We start from the raw sequence: 17,799 nt of genomic DNA on the forward strand, positions 1-17,799 counted from the left end.
TATTAGGTGAGCCTTTAGTGAAGTAACTCAAATATTTAGTTTCCTCTGGTTCCCGCTGGTTGTCATGTTTACCCTGAGAGCAAGCGACCATGTGTCCAGCTGCTCCTCCAAAGCACATTCAGCACTGACTGTGTGGCAGCATCTCATACAACCAGAAAACCCGTCTTCATGATGTTGTCTTTGTCCACAAGTCAAGCAAATACACACAGATACTGGTCCCCACAACATGAGAAAGGCCTGAACCAAACACACGCCTGTATTTTGAGATGTTTCAGTGAACATCTCTCTCTCTGTTTTTGTCGCACAACAAACTAATAGCATCTAACGGCACATGAGTGTGTGACCACTCGCACGTACACTGGCTGATATAAAGTGTTACACAGACTCCAGAAGTATGTGTGGGTGAGTGAGTGAGTGAGTGAGTGAGTGAGCGAGTGTGCGCTCTGAGATTCTGAGTGGATCTGTGCCAGGGCTCAGGGCTTGGCTGAGCAATGCCTCAAACCAGTTTACTCTGGTTGTGTAGTGGAGAAGTCCGGGGGCGGGACATGGACCTCTTAAAGCTGCAGACCATGTGTATCTTTGTCTGTGTGTGTGCACAATGGTTGTCTTGTGTGTTTTGTGTTGGTTTGTGCATGTAACATTTTACAGCATTGGGATGTGTTTACTGCACAGTGCACGGTTGCTCACCACACTGCGTTTCACGTTCTGAACGGCTCTATCTTGTGTGTGCATGTGTGTTTGTGAGTGTGTGCATGTGTGTTAGTGTGTGTGCATGTGCATGAGTGCGTGTGTGCATGTGTGTGCGTGTTTGTGTGTGAGTGTGTGAGTTTGTAATGCGTGTGTGTGTGTGTTAGTGCGTGTCTGAGTGTGAGTGTGTGTGTGTGTGTGTGTGTGTGTGAGTGTGTGCGTGTGTGTGTGTGCATGTGTCCGTGTGTGTGTGTATGTGTGTGTGTGTGCATGTGTGTGTGTGTGTGTGTGCATGTGTGTGTGTGCATGTGTGTGAGTGTGTGCATGTGTGTGCATGTGTGTGTGAGTGCATGTGCATGCATGCGTGTGTGCATGTGTGCGTGTTTGTGTGTGAGTGTGAGTTTGTGCAACATGTGTAGTTGTGTCTGAGTGTGAGTGTGTGTGTGTGTGCATGTGCGTGTGTGTGTGTATATGTGTGTGTGTGTGTGTGTGCATGTGTGTGTGTGTGTGCATGTGTGTGTGTGCATGTGTGTGAGTGTGTGTGTGTGTGCATGTGTGTGTGTGTGTGTGAGGTGTGTATGTGCATGTCTGTGTGTGTGTGTGTGTGTGCATGTGTGTGTGCATGTGTGTGTGTGCTTGTGTGAGTGTGTGCATGTGTGTGTGAGTGTGTGCATGTGTGTGTGTGCTTGTGTGAGTGTGTGCATGTGTGTGTGAGTGTGTGTGTGTGCGTGCATGTGTGTGTGTATTTGTGTGCATGTGTGTGTGTGTTTGTGCATGTGTGTGTGAGTTAGTGCATGTGTGTGTGTGTGCATGTGTGTGTGTGTGAGTGTGTGTGTGAGTGTGTGCATGTGTGTGTGGGCGAGTTCTTGGCCGTGCCTTGCATATTTTTTTCCGCATGTTTAACTCTCAAGGACAGCATGAAGAGAGGTGAGGAGTGCAAAATCAAACAAGAGCAAAGATATTACTTTTGCTTTCAGTCGCGTTTTCATTAGAACGAGAAATAACTCGTTCATACATGTGTGCTGATGTCAAGTTGGTCAGTATGAATACATTTAAGATGGCTGTAGACCGGCTGTGACTCCCCACATACTTGTGATGATTGTAAAAATATGCTTTAAACTCATACAAAATGGCTTTTTACACATTTTACCTTACAATTTAGAGAGAAACAAATAGTGTTATTGTACCACTGACATCATTTTGGTTTGTGAACATTTTAAAGAACAACTTTAACATTATTAGATCCTGGAATAATTGGACAGGCCAAGGCTTCTCCTTAAATCATTTGGGACTGTTTGTTTGTGAGTGCGACAGCATTAATGAGTCTGTGATCTGTGAACAATCCCCCATTCACAATTATCCTCATAATGAAATTCACCACAATCGACTCGTTGCCAGTGCTTTATACATTCTTACGTGATGAAATGTATCAAGTTTTGATAGCATCCAGTAAAAAGCACTTTCATTACTTCTAACTGGATAATAGACGCTAAGTAGCTAATTTAAGTTTGCTATTTCAAAAAGCAGTCCCTATAGTTACAGCACTGTTGTGGTCTGACAGTTTTAGACAGCATCTTTGTAATTTGTCAAATATGCAAATATTCCAGACTGTAGCGCATGAGAGCTAGTAAAAAGAATGCAGCCATAGTCCATAGAGAAAATCATCGTTTTTAGCCGCCGACGACATGGTGGCTAGACAGCAGTAGATCAGTAGACCTGCTGTGATGTAAAATCACAGTTTATAGACTTTGGTGTGGGGAGGGAGTGGTTTTCCTAAAAAAGAAAAAGCTGTCAAAAAGTGGCAAGTACATTTTTAGGATATTGTATGAGTCTTTGTAAAGTACCTAAAATAATCTTTTCCTCATGTTCCCACTGGTTGTCATGTTTATACTGAGAGTGAGCTGCTCCTCAAGGCAGAGCTGCACAGTGTCTCATATAACCACACTTTCTTATGTGTCATGAGGTTCATAAATATTTTTTATTCAAAGAGAGTGGAGAGATACACCACATTCTTATTTGTGATGACTAAACTGATATCAAACACATGTTGTCTGTGTAAACAGTCGGACTGTAATCAACCAAAGAAATCCTCGGTCGACTGCGGCCCTGAAATTTTGACTCAAAATCGATGAATGGGAGCTGCACCTCAGCGGCGTCTGTGGTTATCAAACGATTATTAGACTGATATGTCATGTTTGTAATCGAGCTGTGATATGAAAACTGTTGCTGCCAAACTTTTCTATTTTAGTAAAACGCTGCCACACTGTGACGTCTGTGATGTCTGCGACGTCTGCTATGTCTGCGATGTCTGCGACGTCTGCGACGTCTGTGATGTCTGTCACGTCTTTGATGTCTGTGATGTCTGTGACGTCTGCGATGTCTGCGACGTCTGTGACGTCTGTGATGTCTGTCACGTCTTTGATGTCTGTGATGTCTGTGACGTCTGCTATGTCTGCGACGTCTGTGATGTCTGTGATGTCTGTGACGTCTGCTATGTCTGCGACGTCTGTGATGTCTGTGATGTCTGATGTCTGTGGCGTCTGTGATGTCTGTGATGTCTGCGGCGTCTGCTATGTCTCGCGATGTCTGCGTCTGTGATGTCTGTCCGTCTTTGATGTCTGTGATGTCTGTGGCGTCTGGCGTCTGTGGCGTCTGTGGCGTCTTTGATGTCTATGTCTTTCCTGTGTCTATGTCTCGCGGCGTCTGTGATGTCTGTGATGTCTGTGGCGTCTGCTATGTCTGCGGCGTCTGTGATGTCTGTGATGTCTGTGACGTCTTTGATGTCTGTGACGTCTGTGATGTCTGTGACGTCTGTGATGTCTGTCTGCGATGTCTGCGACGTCTGTGATGTCTGTGACGTCTGTGATGTCTGTGATGTGTGTGACGTCTGCGACGTCTGTGACACGTTAGAGGACGACTGACTGTCGTGCAACATGAAATAAAATCACCGGATGTTCTTTAGTCTGTCTGTCTCTTGTGGGTTGGGCTAATCCAAAATACTGAAAACAATGGGGGTGTTCTCTGAAGACACGCTTTTACCTGTGAAAAGGGGTTTCTCTGAAAACACCCCCATTAGCACTTGATACATTCCTCCAGATGAAATCAAATTAACCATCGACTGTATGAAATGAACACTGCAAAAAGTCGACTTATCAGAATTTGATTGGAACCAGAACGTATGGACTCATAAATGGACCAGTGGACCGGGACTTTATAGCCCTAGTTAATAGTTTATTGATTGATTTGATTGATGGTGGGTTGGAGGTGACACGTAGGGATGATGTGCACGTGTTTGTGTTTGCAGGAAGCCCTCAGGTCATGCTGATAAGGAGGTGATGGCTGCCACTGTCCTGACCTCACTGTCCACATCCCCTCTGGTGATCTACCCTTCATCTGCATCTACAGGTAACACCACTGCCACAGTGTCAGCTGCATTTGACCTTTGACCACTGACCTTTGACCTTACATGCTAAATATATCCAGATGTCCACTTAGAATAATGTCACTGACACAGAAGAAGGAAAACTCATGGCCACTCACTTGATGTTGACATGTTAACATGAGAGGTAGCATTACCACTGTTCTTTACAGTGTTTTTCTGAGGGTGTGGAGTGGCTCAGTGGTTAAGACCGGTACCCTGTGTGCGAAAGACATCATGGTCTCAATTCCATTGTAAGTCGCTTTGGATAAAAGCGTCTGCTAAATGATATGTAACATAATGTAATGTAATACCAGCTGCTCGGCCTCCACTGCATCAGTATAGTCTCTTTTGCTGTTTGAAGTATGGCTGCCATCGCCATGGCAACCACATTAGATGGTCTAAGTCCTGTTAATGTTTTATTTATTGTATATGTCTATTCAGTTTAATATTAAAGCTGTTCACACAATGCTAATCCAGCCTATCAGCTCCACGTGACACATGTCACTCACTCATCCACAATCACACAGTCAGCTGCTTTTTTGTCACCATGCAGCTACAATTGAATTTCATGGATGGATGGAGTCCGAGCATGTAATGGCACTAGACAGATATTCAACACAACTTAACTTACAAAAGAAGAAACATCATTGGATAGTTTTGTTCATTACTCAGAAATCCACAGAGGCTAATAGAGGTTCCACTTTAAAAGTAAAGTAAGATGTTAAAGACTGGGGAGGAAAAGTAAATAAATCAATAAAATCTGAAGCAATTTAAGTTCAGCAGTCTTGTATCAGGAGGATGCTGTGGGTTTGGGAGGAGCTAATCTTAACGCGAGTGATGCACAGAGGTGATGTGGGTTAACCAAGCTGCATAAAAATGTTTGTCTTTTCCTTTATGTATCCCACACCACACACTCAGCACAGCACAGGTGTCAACATAAACTTGGATTTATATCGTTGTGTAACTTGATTTTCTTCATTTATAAGCTCTCAAATGTATTTACTTTATCGAAATGTGCTGCTACATACAGAGATTCATCTCCTTACATTCCTATAGGATATGGTTATTGTCATAGATTAATCTCCTGTGCAAATGCAATCTTTAACCACAGCAAAGGTCAAGCCAGTGTCGTTATCAAGTATTGTATGTATTGTTTTTGTCAAGAAGTCGAAGTCTACTAAAATGATTTGTGGGCCAAAATGACCGATTATTTCCTCCCTTAGATTCAAAGATTGTTTTACCATTAATCTGAAATCAGTGTATGTTCTTTTAAATGTAATTCCAGAACCAGCCAGCAGGGCTTGGAAAGAGGTGCTATCAGATAGTTACAGCAGCTCAACCAGCGGCAACTGGAGCTGGGATGCCAGCGACCAATCGGTGCCCTCCACGCCGTCCCCGCCCCTCTCCAACGACAACAACAAGAACTTCCTGATCTCGTCCCAAGGTGACGATGTCAATGAGGACATCACAGAGAGCACACACTTCATGTTTGAGGAGCCAATACCTCGCAAGCGAAAGGTAGAGAGAGTCCATAGTGTTTTGATTTATTATAATGTCATTTATTAAACATTTTCAGATTTTCACGTCTCACTAAATTAAAATTTAAAATTCAATTTCCTCGTTTGAATTTCTTCAGCTTCTCTTAGATTCTAGACTGCTAGAATGTAGGGATGTCCTGATCCGATATTGATATCGGATTATATCGGAGTGCCTCTAAAATCTCCGATATAAGCGCTCCGATACAACAGTCCCTTCTGCTATTTCAGAGGTTAAACATCTTTCTTTAACCTCTGAAATCAGAGGCTACGAAGCGCTAGCGAGCGCCAGCTAGCCGTTAGCACCGCGCTAGCTCATCCTGAGGCGAGCCGCTAAAACAACATTAATTCCAGCGCCACCTGTCGACTTTCAACAGCCTCTGTTTGTTAATTATACCCCAAAAAGCAGCCATGCCAAGAGCTTTGTGTGTTTTAAATGTGTCCTGAAGCTCCACACACGTAGCTAAGTACGTCTGAGGGGCTGGTCCCCGGACCCTGTGTGGGTTGGGCTAATCCAAAATAGAAAACAAGGGGGGTGTTCTCTGAAGACACGCTGTTACCTGTGAAACACGGGTGCTCTGAAAACACCCCCATTAGCACTTGGTACTTTCCTCCTGATGAAATGATCCATAGACTGTATGAAATTAACATGACAAAACATCCAATATTCTTATGTTGGAGGTTAAAATTGATGTAGCCATTAGTTAAAGTGGACATATTATACCCTATTTCCCCCATTAAAATAGTTCCCTGGTGTCCTAATGAACATGTCAGTGACATGCTTTGGTCAAAATACCATAAGGATGAAGAATCATAGTAGTTCAATAACCCTGCTAAACCCGCCCCTTTCAGAACGCTCGGTTTTCGTGCATGGTCCCTTTATATGCAAATGAGACACAGGCAAACACACACCCACTTCTTCCAGGGGGTTTCTGATTTGTCCTCTTTACAGCGCTTTACAGCTCTATTCGTCTCCCCCTCCCTCCACTAGTTCTCTGACAATATCAACATGGCAGCGTGCGCAGAAAACAGCGAGAGTGCCGTCACAGGAAGAGACGTCCTACATAAGGATCGAGCCGAACACTGTCCAACTGTAAATCAGTTAAAAACACTTAGGAACAGCACTGCTGATCGCCACCGCTGATCGCCAGCGGCGCACGGCGAGCTGAATAAACTGCATGTTGCTGTATCAGACCGCCACTGTGCTCTGGAGACCTCGCCACCGCCGATCGCCACCGCTGATCGCCAGCGGCGAGCTGCATAAACTGCCGCTGTATGTTACTGTATTAGACCGGTGACTGTGCTCCGGAGACCTCGCCACCGCTGATCGCCACCGCTGATCGTCAGTGGCGAGCTGCATAAACAGCTGCTTTATGTGATTGTATCAGACTGAGTCTGTGCTCCGGTCATGGAGGACGTACTGAACAAATATTTTTAATTAGGACGTGTCAGAATGGTCAGTTATGAGCTCTGTGTGATCTTTTCTTAACAATTTGTGTGTTTGTACGTCGGTGAAATACGTCCCCTGACTAAATACGGCGACGCTGGCCACAGTCTGATGTGAAGTGGTGCGAACACACGAACACACGTTTGCTGACTTTATCCGGCACATTAGCTTCATATATAAAATCCTCTGTAAAACACTGTGCTCCACTGTGCAGCCACCAACAGCACACTTGTCCCTCCGCGTTGACATAATACCGCTCTTCCTCCCTCGCCTGCACTCTCGCAGGGACAAGGTGGAGCTAAGGTGGAGCTTGCGAAGTAAACGTACTGGTGGGGCGGTAACATTCGCGGTGAAATGCGCATGCTGCCGTCATAAGCGCAGGGAATTCAACGTCGAGCGTTTTATCGCCTATACTTACACTAAGCGGAACCACGAAAACATGACTGAGTATTGTTTTTCCACACTTTGGCGACTGGTAGGGCCTCCAGAGTCCCAAATATCAGTATTAAAATGGTTAAAGAGTTGATTTTGCATAATATGTCCCCTTTAATAATAAATGGGTCAGTTTTTCTCATGCTATTGTTCTCTGTTTAAGTAATATCAACTTGATCAAGCCTATTCTAACATTCCACACTACAAAGTAAGTCATTGAAGTATGTATGATTCATGCTGATATCGTATTGGATCAATATCGGTATCGTAACGGAAGTGAAAAATCGGGACATCCCAAATTGTTGGGGGTTACGCTCGCAGCGGCGTCAGGTCTGCCCCCCCTGCTGATTTACTCTTCACCACACGTGAACAGTGATGATTCACAACGCCAAATCATTTACGACCCCTTTTTATTTAAATCAAAACTAAAAACGAATCTATTCAAATCAGCATGCTCTCTATAATTACATTGTCCTGTTTTAACTTTTTTATTGTTTTTATTATCTTTATTATTTTCTGTAAAGTGTGTGTGTATTGTTATTATTATTATTATTATTAGTAGTAGTAGTAGTATTCTGTACTTATACATTACTTTGCACACCTGCACTTGAACTGTTCCGTTAATGAGTGGACTTCATGTGTTTGCTGAAGTGATGACATTTTCAAGGTTTCTTGAGTGTATCTTGAAACTGCTCCTTTAATCTCAGGACGCTGCAGATCCCACGCAGACAGAAATGATAACATTTACCACGGTCTTTGAATGCATCCCACTAGCTGCTCCCATCACTCAGCATTTTTACTAGAAATGCTAACAAGTAGCACAATGTAGCTTTGTGATGGAGGCAGCTGCGTTCTGAGGGAGTCTCTTACAGCAAGGCATGGTTGACATACATTTTAATTGGTCACTGAACTTATCTGCACAGGGACTAATGTAATACACTGTCTCTTTGTAATAACAAGAATAATAATAATAATAATAATGATTAAACTTAGATTTATGAACAGATGTCGCTACACCAGTGATTTAAATGAGTCTTACTGCGGCCCTCATTCAACACAACACAACTCTTTATTACTCTGTATTGTGTTTTCTGATTGTGGGTGATGTTTGGTTTGGGACAGTTGTTGCTATCGCAGCTGCATTCGATGGCATAACCTCAACTTTTAACCTTGAAAACAAAACAGAACGTACGCAGTAAGACTTTGTAATTCCCAGCCATACTTGATGAGAAGCACTTCAGAAACACTTCAGAAAGGACCTTGTAGTTTTTACAAGCCTCTGACAAGGCTTATGTCTCTCTGTGGTGAGTGACAGATTATGTTCTTCCATATTCTTCCTATAGCAACAACTGAGAATGTCAAAGTGTTTTCACTGTTTAGAAGCATTCCGTCGCAAGGTTAAGTAAGAATGAAGGAGAGGAGGTAGATGTTGTGTACAGTAGCAATGGGAGGCTGAATGAAACTTCACGTCATGTGGTGACTGTAGACTTTGACAGTTTAACCTCCTTGGAGCAGAGCAGCAAGTCTCCAAGCTTCTTTTTGTTGTTGTTGACTTTGCCGTGTGATACAGCAGACACCAACTCATACGTACCAAACATACAGAACCACAGCGCCATCCATTGTGCTGTTGATGAGTGCAATCATGTTATATTGTGACATTCTTGCTCTCTCTCCTCCCCTCCTTCTCTGCAGGCTGTGAAAAGGTAATGAAAGTGTACACACCCTCTTCTTTTCAGCAGCACTGATACAGGTCCATACATGATGGGACAGATGCCATCCCATGATATGCTCTGTTGCACTGATAATCATCATATTTATTATATCAAATACATGAATACATGAAATACACTTAATATTACATGTTAAATATTATCTACTGTGTCCTGGTTATGAGGTTGTTGATGACATGTTTCTAACACACTTAAATATCCTTCATTGAACATTAAAAAGCCAAAGAAATAAAAAGTTATTATCTGAAATGAAAGGTAATAAGTGTTTTTCAAGCATGTAATACAGATGATACACAGTAGATATTGTAATCTGGGGCTTAAAACGTGGCTCAGTGGTTAAGACCGGTACCTTGTGTGTGAAAAGACATCATGGTCGATAGTTCGACAGAGAAACATCTTCTGAAATACTCAGTAATGTTGTACAGCAGAGTGCACACCAGGAGAAATAAGTGAGAAATACACACATTGTGTCGTGTTTCATTTGTTGTGTGTTTCTTCTTGTGTTCTTCAGAACTCCATGAAGGTGATGTTTAAGTGCTTGTGGAAGAACTGTGAAAAGGTCCTCAGCACTTCCTCAGGGATCCAGCGACACGTCCGCACTGTCCACCTGGGGTGAGTCACCACCACGTCACTACACTTAGTGTCTCCTGAAGTCAGCCCACCTCCACACAACAGGCATGGTGGGACATACAGTCATCCCCTTTTTTGTATTTTCACTTTGTTTCATGTCATTTTGTTGGAAGACATGTCACAGGCTGAAAAGAGCATTTTATTCATGGACAAACAAACCTAAGCAGAAAGGACTGTCTCTGTGCTCCAGGACTGTCTCTGTGCTCCAGGACTGTCTCTGTGCTCCAGGACTGTCTCTGTGCTCCAGGACTGTCTCTGTGCTACAGGACCGTCTCTGTGCTACAGGACCGTCTCTGTGCTACAGGACCGTCTCTGTGCTCCAGGACCGTCTCTGTGCTCCAGGACTGTCTCTGTGCTACAGGACTGTCTCTGTGCTCCAGGACTGTCTCTGTGATACACACAAACAGTATGTTTTAATCACAGACAGCTGGAAGATTATAGAGCTATTTAACACTGACTTTAACAGAAGGATTTCACTGACAGCAGCTGGAAGCTCCGTACTAACTGCAAGAGAAAGGAAGTGATATATGAGCGTATTCCAAGGTATAAACAGTTTCAGAGAGACAGACCAAAGGAGAGACAGACAGAGGGAGAGACAGAGAGGCAGACAGAGAGAGAGGTTCCTGTCACTTCACAGTGGAGCTGCAGCACACTGGCTGTCGCTGCCCTCTGCTGTTAAGGAGCGCCCCACTCACACACTCACAACATTAAGGCAGTTGGTGGGTTTACAATAGTGTAAATGTAGTGTATTAAGGATATCTGTTACATTTTGTGATTGTGGTGCTTAAAATGGTCAGTGGTGAGTGTCATGACCATTACATTACATTAGGTTTCATTTCATTACATTAGGTGTCATTACATTACATTAGGTTTCATTACATTACATTAGGTTACATTACATTAGGTTACATTTCATTACATTAGGTTACATTACATTACATTAGGTTACATTACATTAGGTTTCATTACATTAGGTTTCATTACATTACATTAGGTTACATTACATTACATTAGGTTACATTACATTAGGTTTCATTACATTACATTAGGTTTCTTTTTTTTTTTGTCTGTCGTCGTCTTAGTCGAGGTAGAGTTGAAAGAAATGTGTTTTTAGTCCGTGGCGGAAGATTTGGACACTTTCAGCTGTCCGGATGTCGATGGGGAGCTTGTTCCACCATTTGGGAGCTAGGACGGTGAACAGTCTCGAGTTCTGTGAATGCCTCTGTGATCCTCTCAGTGAGGGGGCAGCGAGCTGGTTTGCCGATGCAGAGCGGAGTGGGCGGGCTGGGGTGTAGGTTTTGATCATGTCCTGGATGTAGGCTGGACCGGATCTGTTTGTAGCATGGAACACATGCACGTCTTGAAGCGGATGCGAGCAGCTACAGGAAGCCAGTGAAGGGAGCGGAGGAGCGGTGTAGTGTGGGAGAATTTTGTTGAAGACCAGTCGAGCTGCTGCATTCTGGATGAGCTGCAGAGGTCGTATGGCACATGCAGGGAGACGAACCAGGAGGGAGGTGCAGTTGACCAAGCATGAAATGACAAGAGCCTGGACCAGAACCTGTGCTGCCTTCTGGGTTAGAAGAGGCCGTATCCTTCTGATGTTGTGCAACATGTATCTGCAAGATGGAGGGAGAGATGGTCATCAAGTGTCACACCCAGTTTCCTGCAGTATGAGAGGGAGCTACCACAGAGTTGTCGAGGGTGATGGTCAGGTGTGTGGTGGGAGAATCCTTTCCTGGGTCTTGATGTGTGGTTAATGGTTGTGGTCTCAGTGATGGTGAGACATCCACTGAGAGATATCAGTCAGACAAGCAGAGATTTGTTCTGCTACTTGTGTTTCAGACCAGGGGAAAGAAAGACTGACGTAGCTGTGATAGGAAAAACCATGAGAGTGAATGACAGAACCAAGAGAGAAGAGGAGAGGGCCCAGGACAGAACCCTGAGGGACCCCCGTAGTTAGAGGACAAGGTTCCGACACAGATCCTCTCCAGGTTACTCTGTATGTTCGGTTTTCAAAGATAACCACTGTGTTCCCTAACTCAGTATCTTAATATGTGTTTAGATTATTTTTTAGAATCTGTTCATTTTGTGTTATTCTCTTAAAAAGGTGAGAATATATGAGTACTTCTGGCATTGACATAAACATAGGGCTGCAACTGATGATTATTATTTTATAATGCATCATAGAGGGACTTTATTAGACATGCATTCATGTTTATGGAAAAACTCTTTCTAAGCTCCTCCTCTGTCACATAACGATGTGGTCGGGGAGCTGAAGAGAGAGATGCTGAGTGCTGCTGTGCTGTGCATCAGTCAAACTGCTGTGGTCAGTTCACGTGGAGAGAGGCTGTTTATACTGTAGCACAATAGTTTGATTCAAAGTTTATATTTGTGTTCACCCTGGACCCTTTCTTTTTTACCTGCTCTGCCTCCGAGTGATCTATTACTACTACCACCAACAACAATAACACAATAACAACAATAATAACCATCAGCAACAATATAAATGACACAATTCCCTCAAACAGTAGTTGTCCTGTCCCTGTACTGTGTGAAAATCATGTTTTTTTACATTGATGTGAACGTGTGAATATTTGAACATGTGGTTCTCACCGTGTGAACCCGCCCTCTCTCTGGCTGAACTCATTTTGAACACTGGCTGGTAGTAGGTTGTTACTAGCTCTAAATATTATTTGTGTTGTATTGTAGTTAACTAGGTTGTGAAACTTTAATCATTTTGACTGTAAAAATAATGAAATTGTATAAAATGATACCAACTGCCCTTTTTTTCACTATGAAAAGTGAATGTGACGTATTCCTGTAACTATTGCCCCAGACCTCAGTACAATAAGTTAAATACAGAAGCACTAATGAACAATACAGAAGTGAATTATAGTCACCCAGCACCCACTCACTGAACACTTTCATGAGTTCACAGGGTGGAGAGTGGGCCACTTTGTTTCTGAGCGTGTGGTAAACTGAAGCAATGCTCAGCAGTGACCTTGACCTGTGACCTGTGTGTTGGAGCTTAAATGTTCATTTAGGTCAAGTGTTGACTGTGTGTGTGTGTGTGTGCGCGCGCGCGCGTGTGTGTGTCTGCCATGGACTGTATCCTCCTGTGGCTTCATGTCGGCTGAGATTGGCACAGTGACCCCTGTGACCCTCGTGTAGAAGATAAAGTGGTGGAAAATGGATGGATCACAAATTACTGTTGCGATATCATGATATAATTTGACCCTCCCCTTCTGACCAGACGAGATGTTCATTGACCCCATTGTCATCAGTCAAAGAAAATGTGTGTGTGTGTGTGTGTGTGTGTCTCCTGCAGACGAAACTGCGACTCGGACTACAGCGACGGGGAGGAGGACTTCTACTACTCAGAGATCGAGGTCAACATGGACAGTCTATCAGAGGGCTTGTCCAGCCTCACGCCCACCTCCCCAACCACGGCCGGCCCTCCTCCAGTGTTCCCTCTGTTGCTCACAGATGTCCCTCCCCCTGAACACATGAGCCACGCCCCCACACTGCTCAGCCAGTCAGCTCCCTCCACACTATGCCACATTCGCACTGATCACGCTTACCAGGTAATGCACTCTGATACACAAACACAACACAACACAACACAACACACTAAGCAGTCCACATGTCACTGAGTCTTTGTGAGATCAGTGGTGCTGATTTCAAATATGAGCGGCTGTCCACTGATTCCGAGGGTTAGGTCAGTGGCGTGGGTTACCACACTGTAGTACATGTGCCAGGTCTGTGTCGTGTTGAGCATGTGCACGGTGTGCAAACCTCTTCCAACAATGTGTACAATCACAGAGACACTGTCCACTCTGTTTGCACCCTGGGGCTTTTGTAAGGATCAGACATATTGTGTGTGTCAGGTTCTGTGATGTATTGCTCAATCGTCCTGGATTTAAAGTGCAGACTGGTACTGTTCATTTTTCAGGAGCTTTGCTGGCCAACATGACGTCTGGACCTCTGACAACACATCGAGGAGAAACTTTCTTACACTTTTCGTTCCTGGACTTTATAGATACATAAAGTTTCTTTTCCTGTGAAATAGTTTTAAATAGAAGTTGTGATCAGTGTTGATATGATGGCACAATTCAGATTAAAGAGAAAGTTGGGGATTCTTGAAATCCTTATTACACACCAGTGGGCAGCACTTGTCTGGTCCCAGGTGTCCTGCTCAGGAGACCGCCCCTGTCCAGGTGTAACAGAACAAATTAACCCCTGCCCAGAATAAACCAGAGTATACTCAGGGAATAAAATGTACCTGCTGGTATACTCTGGCAGGAACAGGAACATGTATTTACCCTGAAATAATCCACATTTTAGCTGAAAATAAAAGATGTTCTTGAAATGAGCTTTTTTTCATCAGCAACCTAACAACATGTACGACATACAACCAGAAGTCATAACCAAAACAAGTCTCTAATTACTAACAAACAATACAATCAAAACCTCTTTACACAAGACTGCTGTAGTCTGGTACCGTGGTATAATCCAGCATAGGCCGCTTTAACCCCAGGTTTACTCATCATCATCATCATCATCATGTAGAAGTATCTGAACAAACTATTATTTATTAAAAAATAGCTAAATAGCTTCCTCATCAATGATACAATCTCCTGTCTGTTTCTATCTGCACGTTTCTGCCCCTGGCTGTGGTGTGGGGTGATTGTTCATGTTCCAGGCCACTGCCCCACTGCTGGCAGGGTTAGGCAGTGATAGTGGTGCTGGGACTGGGACTGTCATGAGTGTGTCGCGGCAGCCCCCTCCTGTTGTTTTCATAGGTGCCCCGGTGAGTGAGGCTCTGTCTCACGCCTCATTCACTTTTATTCTAACAGTTCTCCTGCTCTTTCTCCGCTTGTGGCTATTTGAGCTTTGAGCTGCTGTGGATTTGACTCTGGCTGCATCTTAATATCATTGTCTTATCTATGGAAAGGCTTCAGTCTGTTGGGATCTCAGTAAACAAGGTTCATCAGTCATGAGCACTGACTGACATTGTGGGCAGATGCTGATATTGGGAAAAAAAAAGATTGTTTTATTTTGGTCAGAGAGAGCGAATTACAGCAAAAGTCAAACTAAAAACAAGTTGCCTGTTATCTTCAGTCAAAGATCAAAGATCCAGTGCAAGCATCTGAAAAGCAGTTAAAGAAAAGAAAAGTTTTATATGCATGAAACAAACATGACATTTCTGAGCTGTATGTTTTATTGTGAAATGGGAAAGGAAACAAAGAATGTGGTACAGCAGGTGATGGAGCTACCACAGAGAAGAAGAACTCTAAAAGCTCTATAGAAGAACTCTATAGTTACTGTATGTAACCTGTGTATCGACATAAAAGTGCATGTCAGATATACAGAAGTATGATATGATTAATGAGGGTAATGAGAATCTTAAACTGAAGTGAAAGAATACAAAATCACCCTAAAAGAGATCCAGTGGTTTTATTGTCTGGACTTTGTTTACAGCCTAATTTAATTGTACACAGTCCTTTATCCCCATCTGTAGTTCTTCTCATACTTGTATGAACACTTCTACTGTCACTTTACATTTTTAATATAGTTTATATTGTATAAAACATTACATTTACTTCTGCACTGACTTTATAGTTCTAATACAGTTTATGGTTGTATAAAACATTTTATTTCTAGTCACTTTATATTTTGTATATAGTTTTTTTTGTATAGACATTTAACACAGTTATATATTTATTTTCTATGCAAATGTTGAATTCCTCTGCACATATTTTAACATTCAGAGTTTAACTCCTGCTCATTTCTAATTTCTCTGTACATATTTAAATTCTACGCAAATGTTTAATTTATGTGCAAATGTTTAATTTTGCTTCATATGTTTGGTTTCATTTCTTTGATTTCTCTGTACACATTTAAATTGACATTTATCTCAGGTCAATGTCAGCGTATGTTACTGTGTTATAAGTTAACGCTAATGTATGTTCAATGTATGTTACTGCTACTGGATGCTTGAATTTCCTTCGGGATCAATAAAGTATCCATCTATCTATCTATAATAATAATTATAATAATAATAATAATAATAATAATAATCCCACTGTCAGTTCATGAAGTAGTGACACTGGTTAGTTTAAAACAACATTACATGTCTCAGCCCTTACATGAACTGAAGAATATATTTCAACTGCTATACATATATATATAAACCTTATAAACAATATCACTACAATGAAAATGTCTTCCATGTCTACAGGGGCCGGTGACACACGTGGGTGAAAAGAGGCCGCCTGCAGCCAACACACACACCACTGTTCACAAGAACCATGCTGTGGTTACAGCACCAGCAAAGTCCATACCAGGAACCAGGTACACTACAGCAGCACTGTGGCACACAAACACACAACAAACACACAACAAAGCCAACAACACTGACTGAATGATGTGACATGATAACAAGAGATTAAATAACACTGGGAGCTTATAGTTTATGAATATATTGTAAATAAGGACATGGAAGCACAACTGTGTCCAAGGTGGATACAAAGAAAATGACATAAAGAAATGGAAACACAAACTCAGTAGGGATGGGAATCGGTATCAGTATCGGTCCAGTACTGGTCAACATAAGTGGATATCAGAGGGTAAAAATGTAAATACAAATCATGCTGTTTATGTCTTCAACATTTGATACACAACTGGAGAATTATGTGTTTGAAATGACTCAGCAGCTTCAACAACGTTGGTGTGGAATGATACTTGAATTTGTGATACAAAAAGTGTTATCGTCCCATCCCTAAAACAAGGAAACACATATTTATGACATTCAAATTTGGGCAAAATAAAGACATGACACACCAAAGAAATGTTCGACGCTCATAAAGAAAAGACTTGTCGTGTCTGAACATCTGTGTACATGTCCTGATGCTGTCACATCTGCTGTTACCAAGGAAACCCCGCGGGGAGGCAAAGAAGTGCCGGAAGGTGTACGGCATGGAGAAGAGAGACATGTGGTGCACAGCATGTCGCTGGAAAAAAGCCTGTCAGAGATTCACCGACTAATCCCCCGTGAGGTGAGCTCTTCCTCACCGAGTGATGTGAGGCGGACTCTTCCACTGAGCGTTTGTGGGGGGGTTTCTTTACGATGGAGCTCTTGGTGTTCTCTTGGGCTTCCTCCATCCCAGCAGGGGCTTCTCTCCTTCTCTCTCTTCAGTTTCCCAACACAACTAAGAAAATGAAAAAAAACAAACTTTGTGTAGGTTTGGAGACTTTTTCTAAGACTGAGACATTTTCACTCTGATGGAAATAAAGACAAAAAAAAATCTCAATTGGATTCTGAACCGTCGGATTGGATTGTTGCCATTTTTAACAGCTGAAATTTGAAGATGTCAGATAAGCTTTTGTTCATTATTGGAGCGTGAGGTCAGCTCCTGTTTCTAGGATGATCCTGACTCCTGAGGCTGGACCAGGTTAGCTTGGTAAGAGCGCTGCAGCACATCAGTTTTTATTATCACTTACATCTCATATGTTTGGTGTAAGCTATAAACCAAATCTATGACATCACTGTCTTCTACAGTCTCACTGGGTATTGACTGTTTATTTGCACCCGATCATACAACTGGTACCAAGTGGAACAAAGAGTTTTCCCTTGATTTTACGAAAACATTTTTGAGAGATATAGAAAATAAAGGCAACATGTTTCCATCTCTCCTTAAAGAAAACGAGTCCACCTTTAGAAAAGTACTGGAGCTGGTCTTAGTCGGACTAACGTACCTGGGTCATGCGTAGTCAGACTACTGCTGAAGGTGTGCATGCTCTGCAAGAACAGTCTTCAGGAGACAAAAAGAAGAACACACTTATCTCATACTACACGAGAAACAGCTGGGACGTCCTAACCACGCCCACTTCACACGTAATAGTCAGACAAGAATG

At 42.8% G+C, this 17,799-nt stretch overlaps 1 protein-coding gene across 1 annotated transcript in view; it reads left to right on the forward strand.

Annotated features, from left to right (window-relative positions):
* slc2a4rg (SLC2A4 regulator) overlaps positions 1-17,445 on the forward strand; it is a 37,777-nt gene extending 20,332 nt beyond the window's left edge. Inside the window, exons 3-8 of the mRNA XM_044038431.1 lie at positions 3,992-4,092; positions 5,394-5,626; positions 9,764-9,864; positions 13,211-13,466; positions 16,124-16,236; positions 16,818-17,445. Coding sequence (XP_043894366.1) covers positions 3,992-4,092; positions 5,394-5,626; positions 9,764-9,864; positions 13,211-13,466; positions 16,124-16,236; positions 16,818-16,929 — 916 coding nt within the window. The 3' untranslated portion in view covers positions 16,930-17,445. The remainder of the gene's footprint in view (positions 1-3,991; positions 4,093-5,393; positions 5,627-9,763; positions 9,865-13,210; positions 13,467-16,123; positions 16,237-16,817) is intronic.
* Positions 17,446-17,799: the final 354 nt, after the last annotated feature.

Source organism: Solea senegalensis, linkage group LG11, assembly GCF_019176455.1.
Source record: "Solea senegalensis isolate Sse05_10M linkage group LG11, IFAPA_SoseM_1, whole genome shotgun sequence".
NCBI lineage: Eukaryota > Metazoa > Chordata > Actinopteri > Pleuronectiformes > Soleidae > Solea > Solea senegalensis.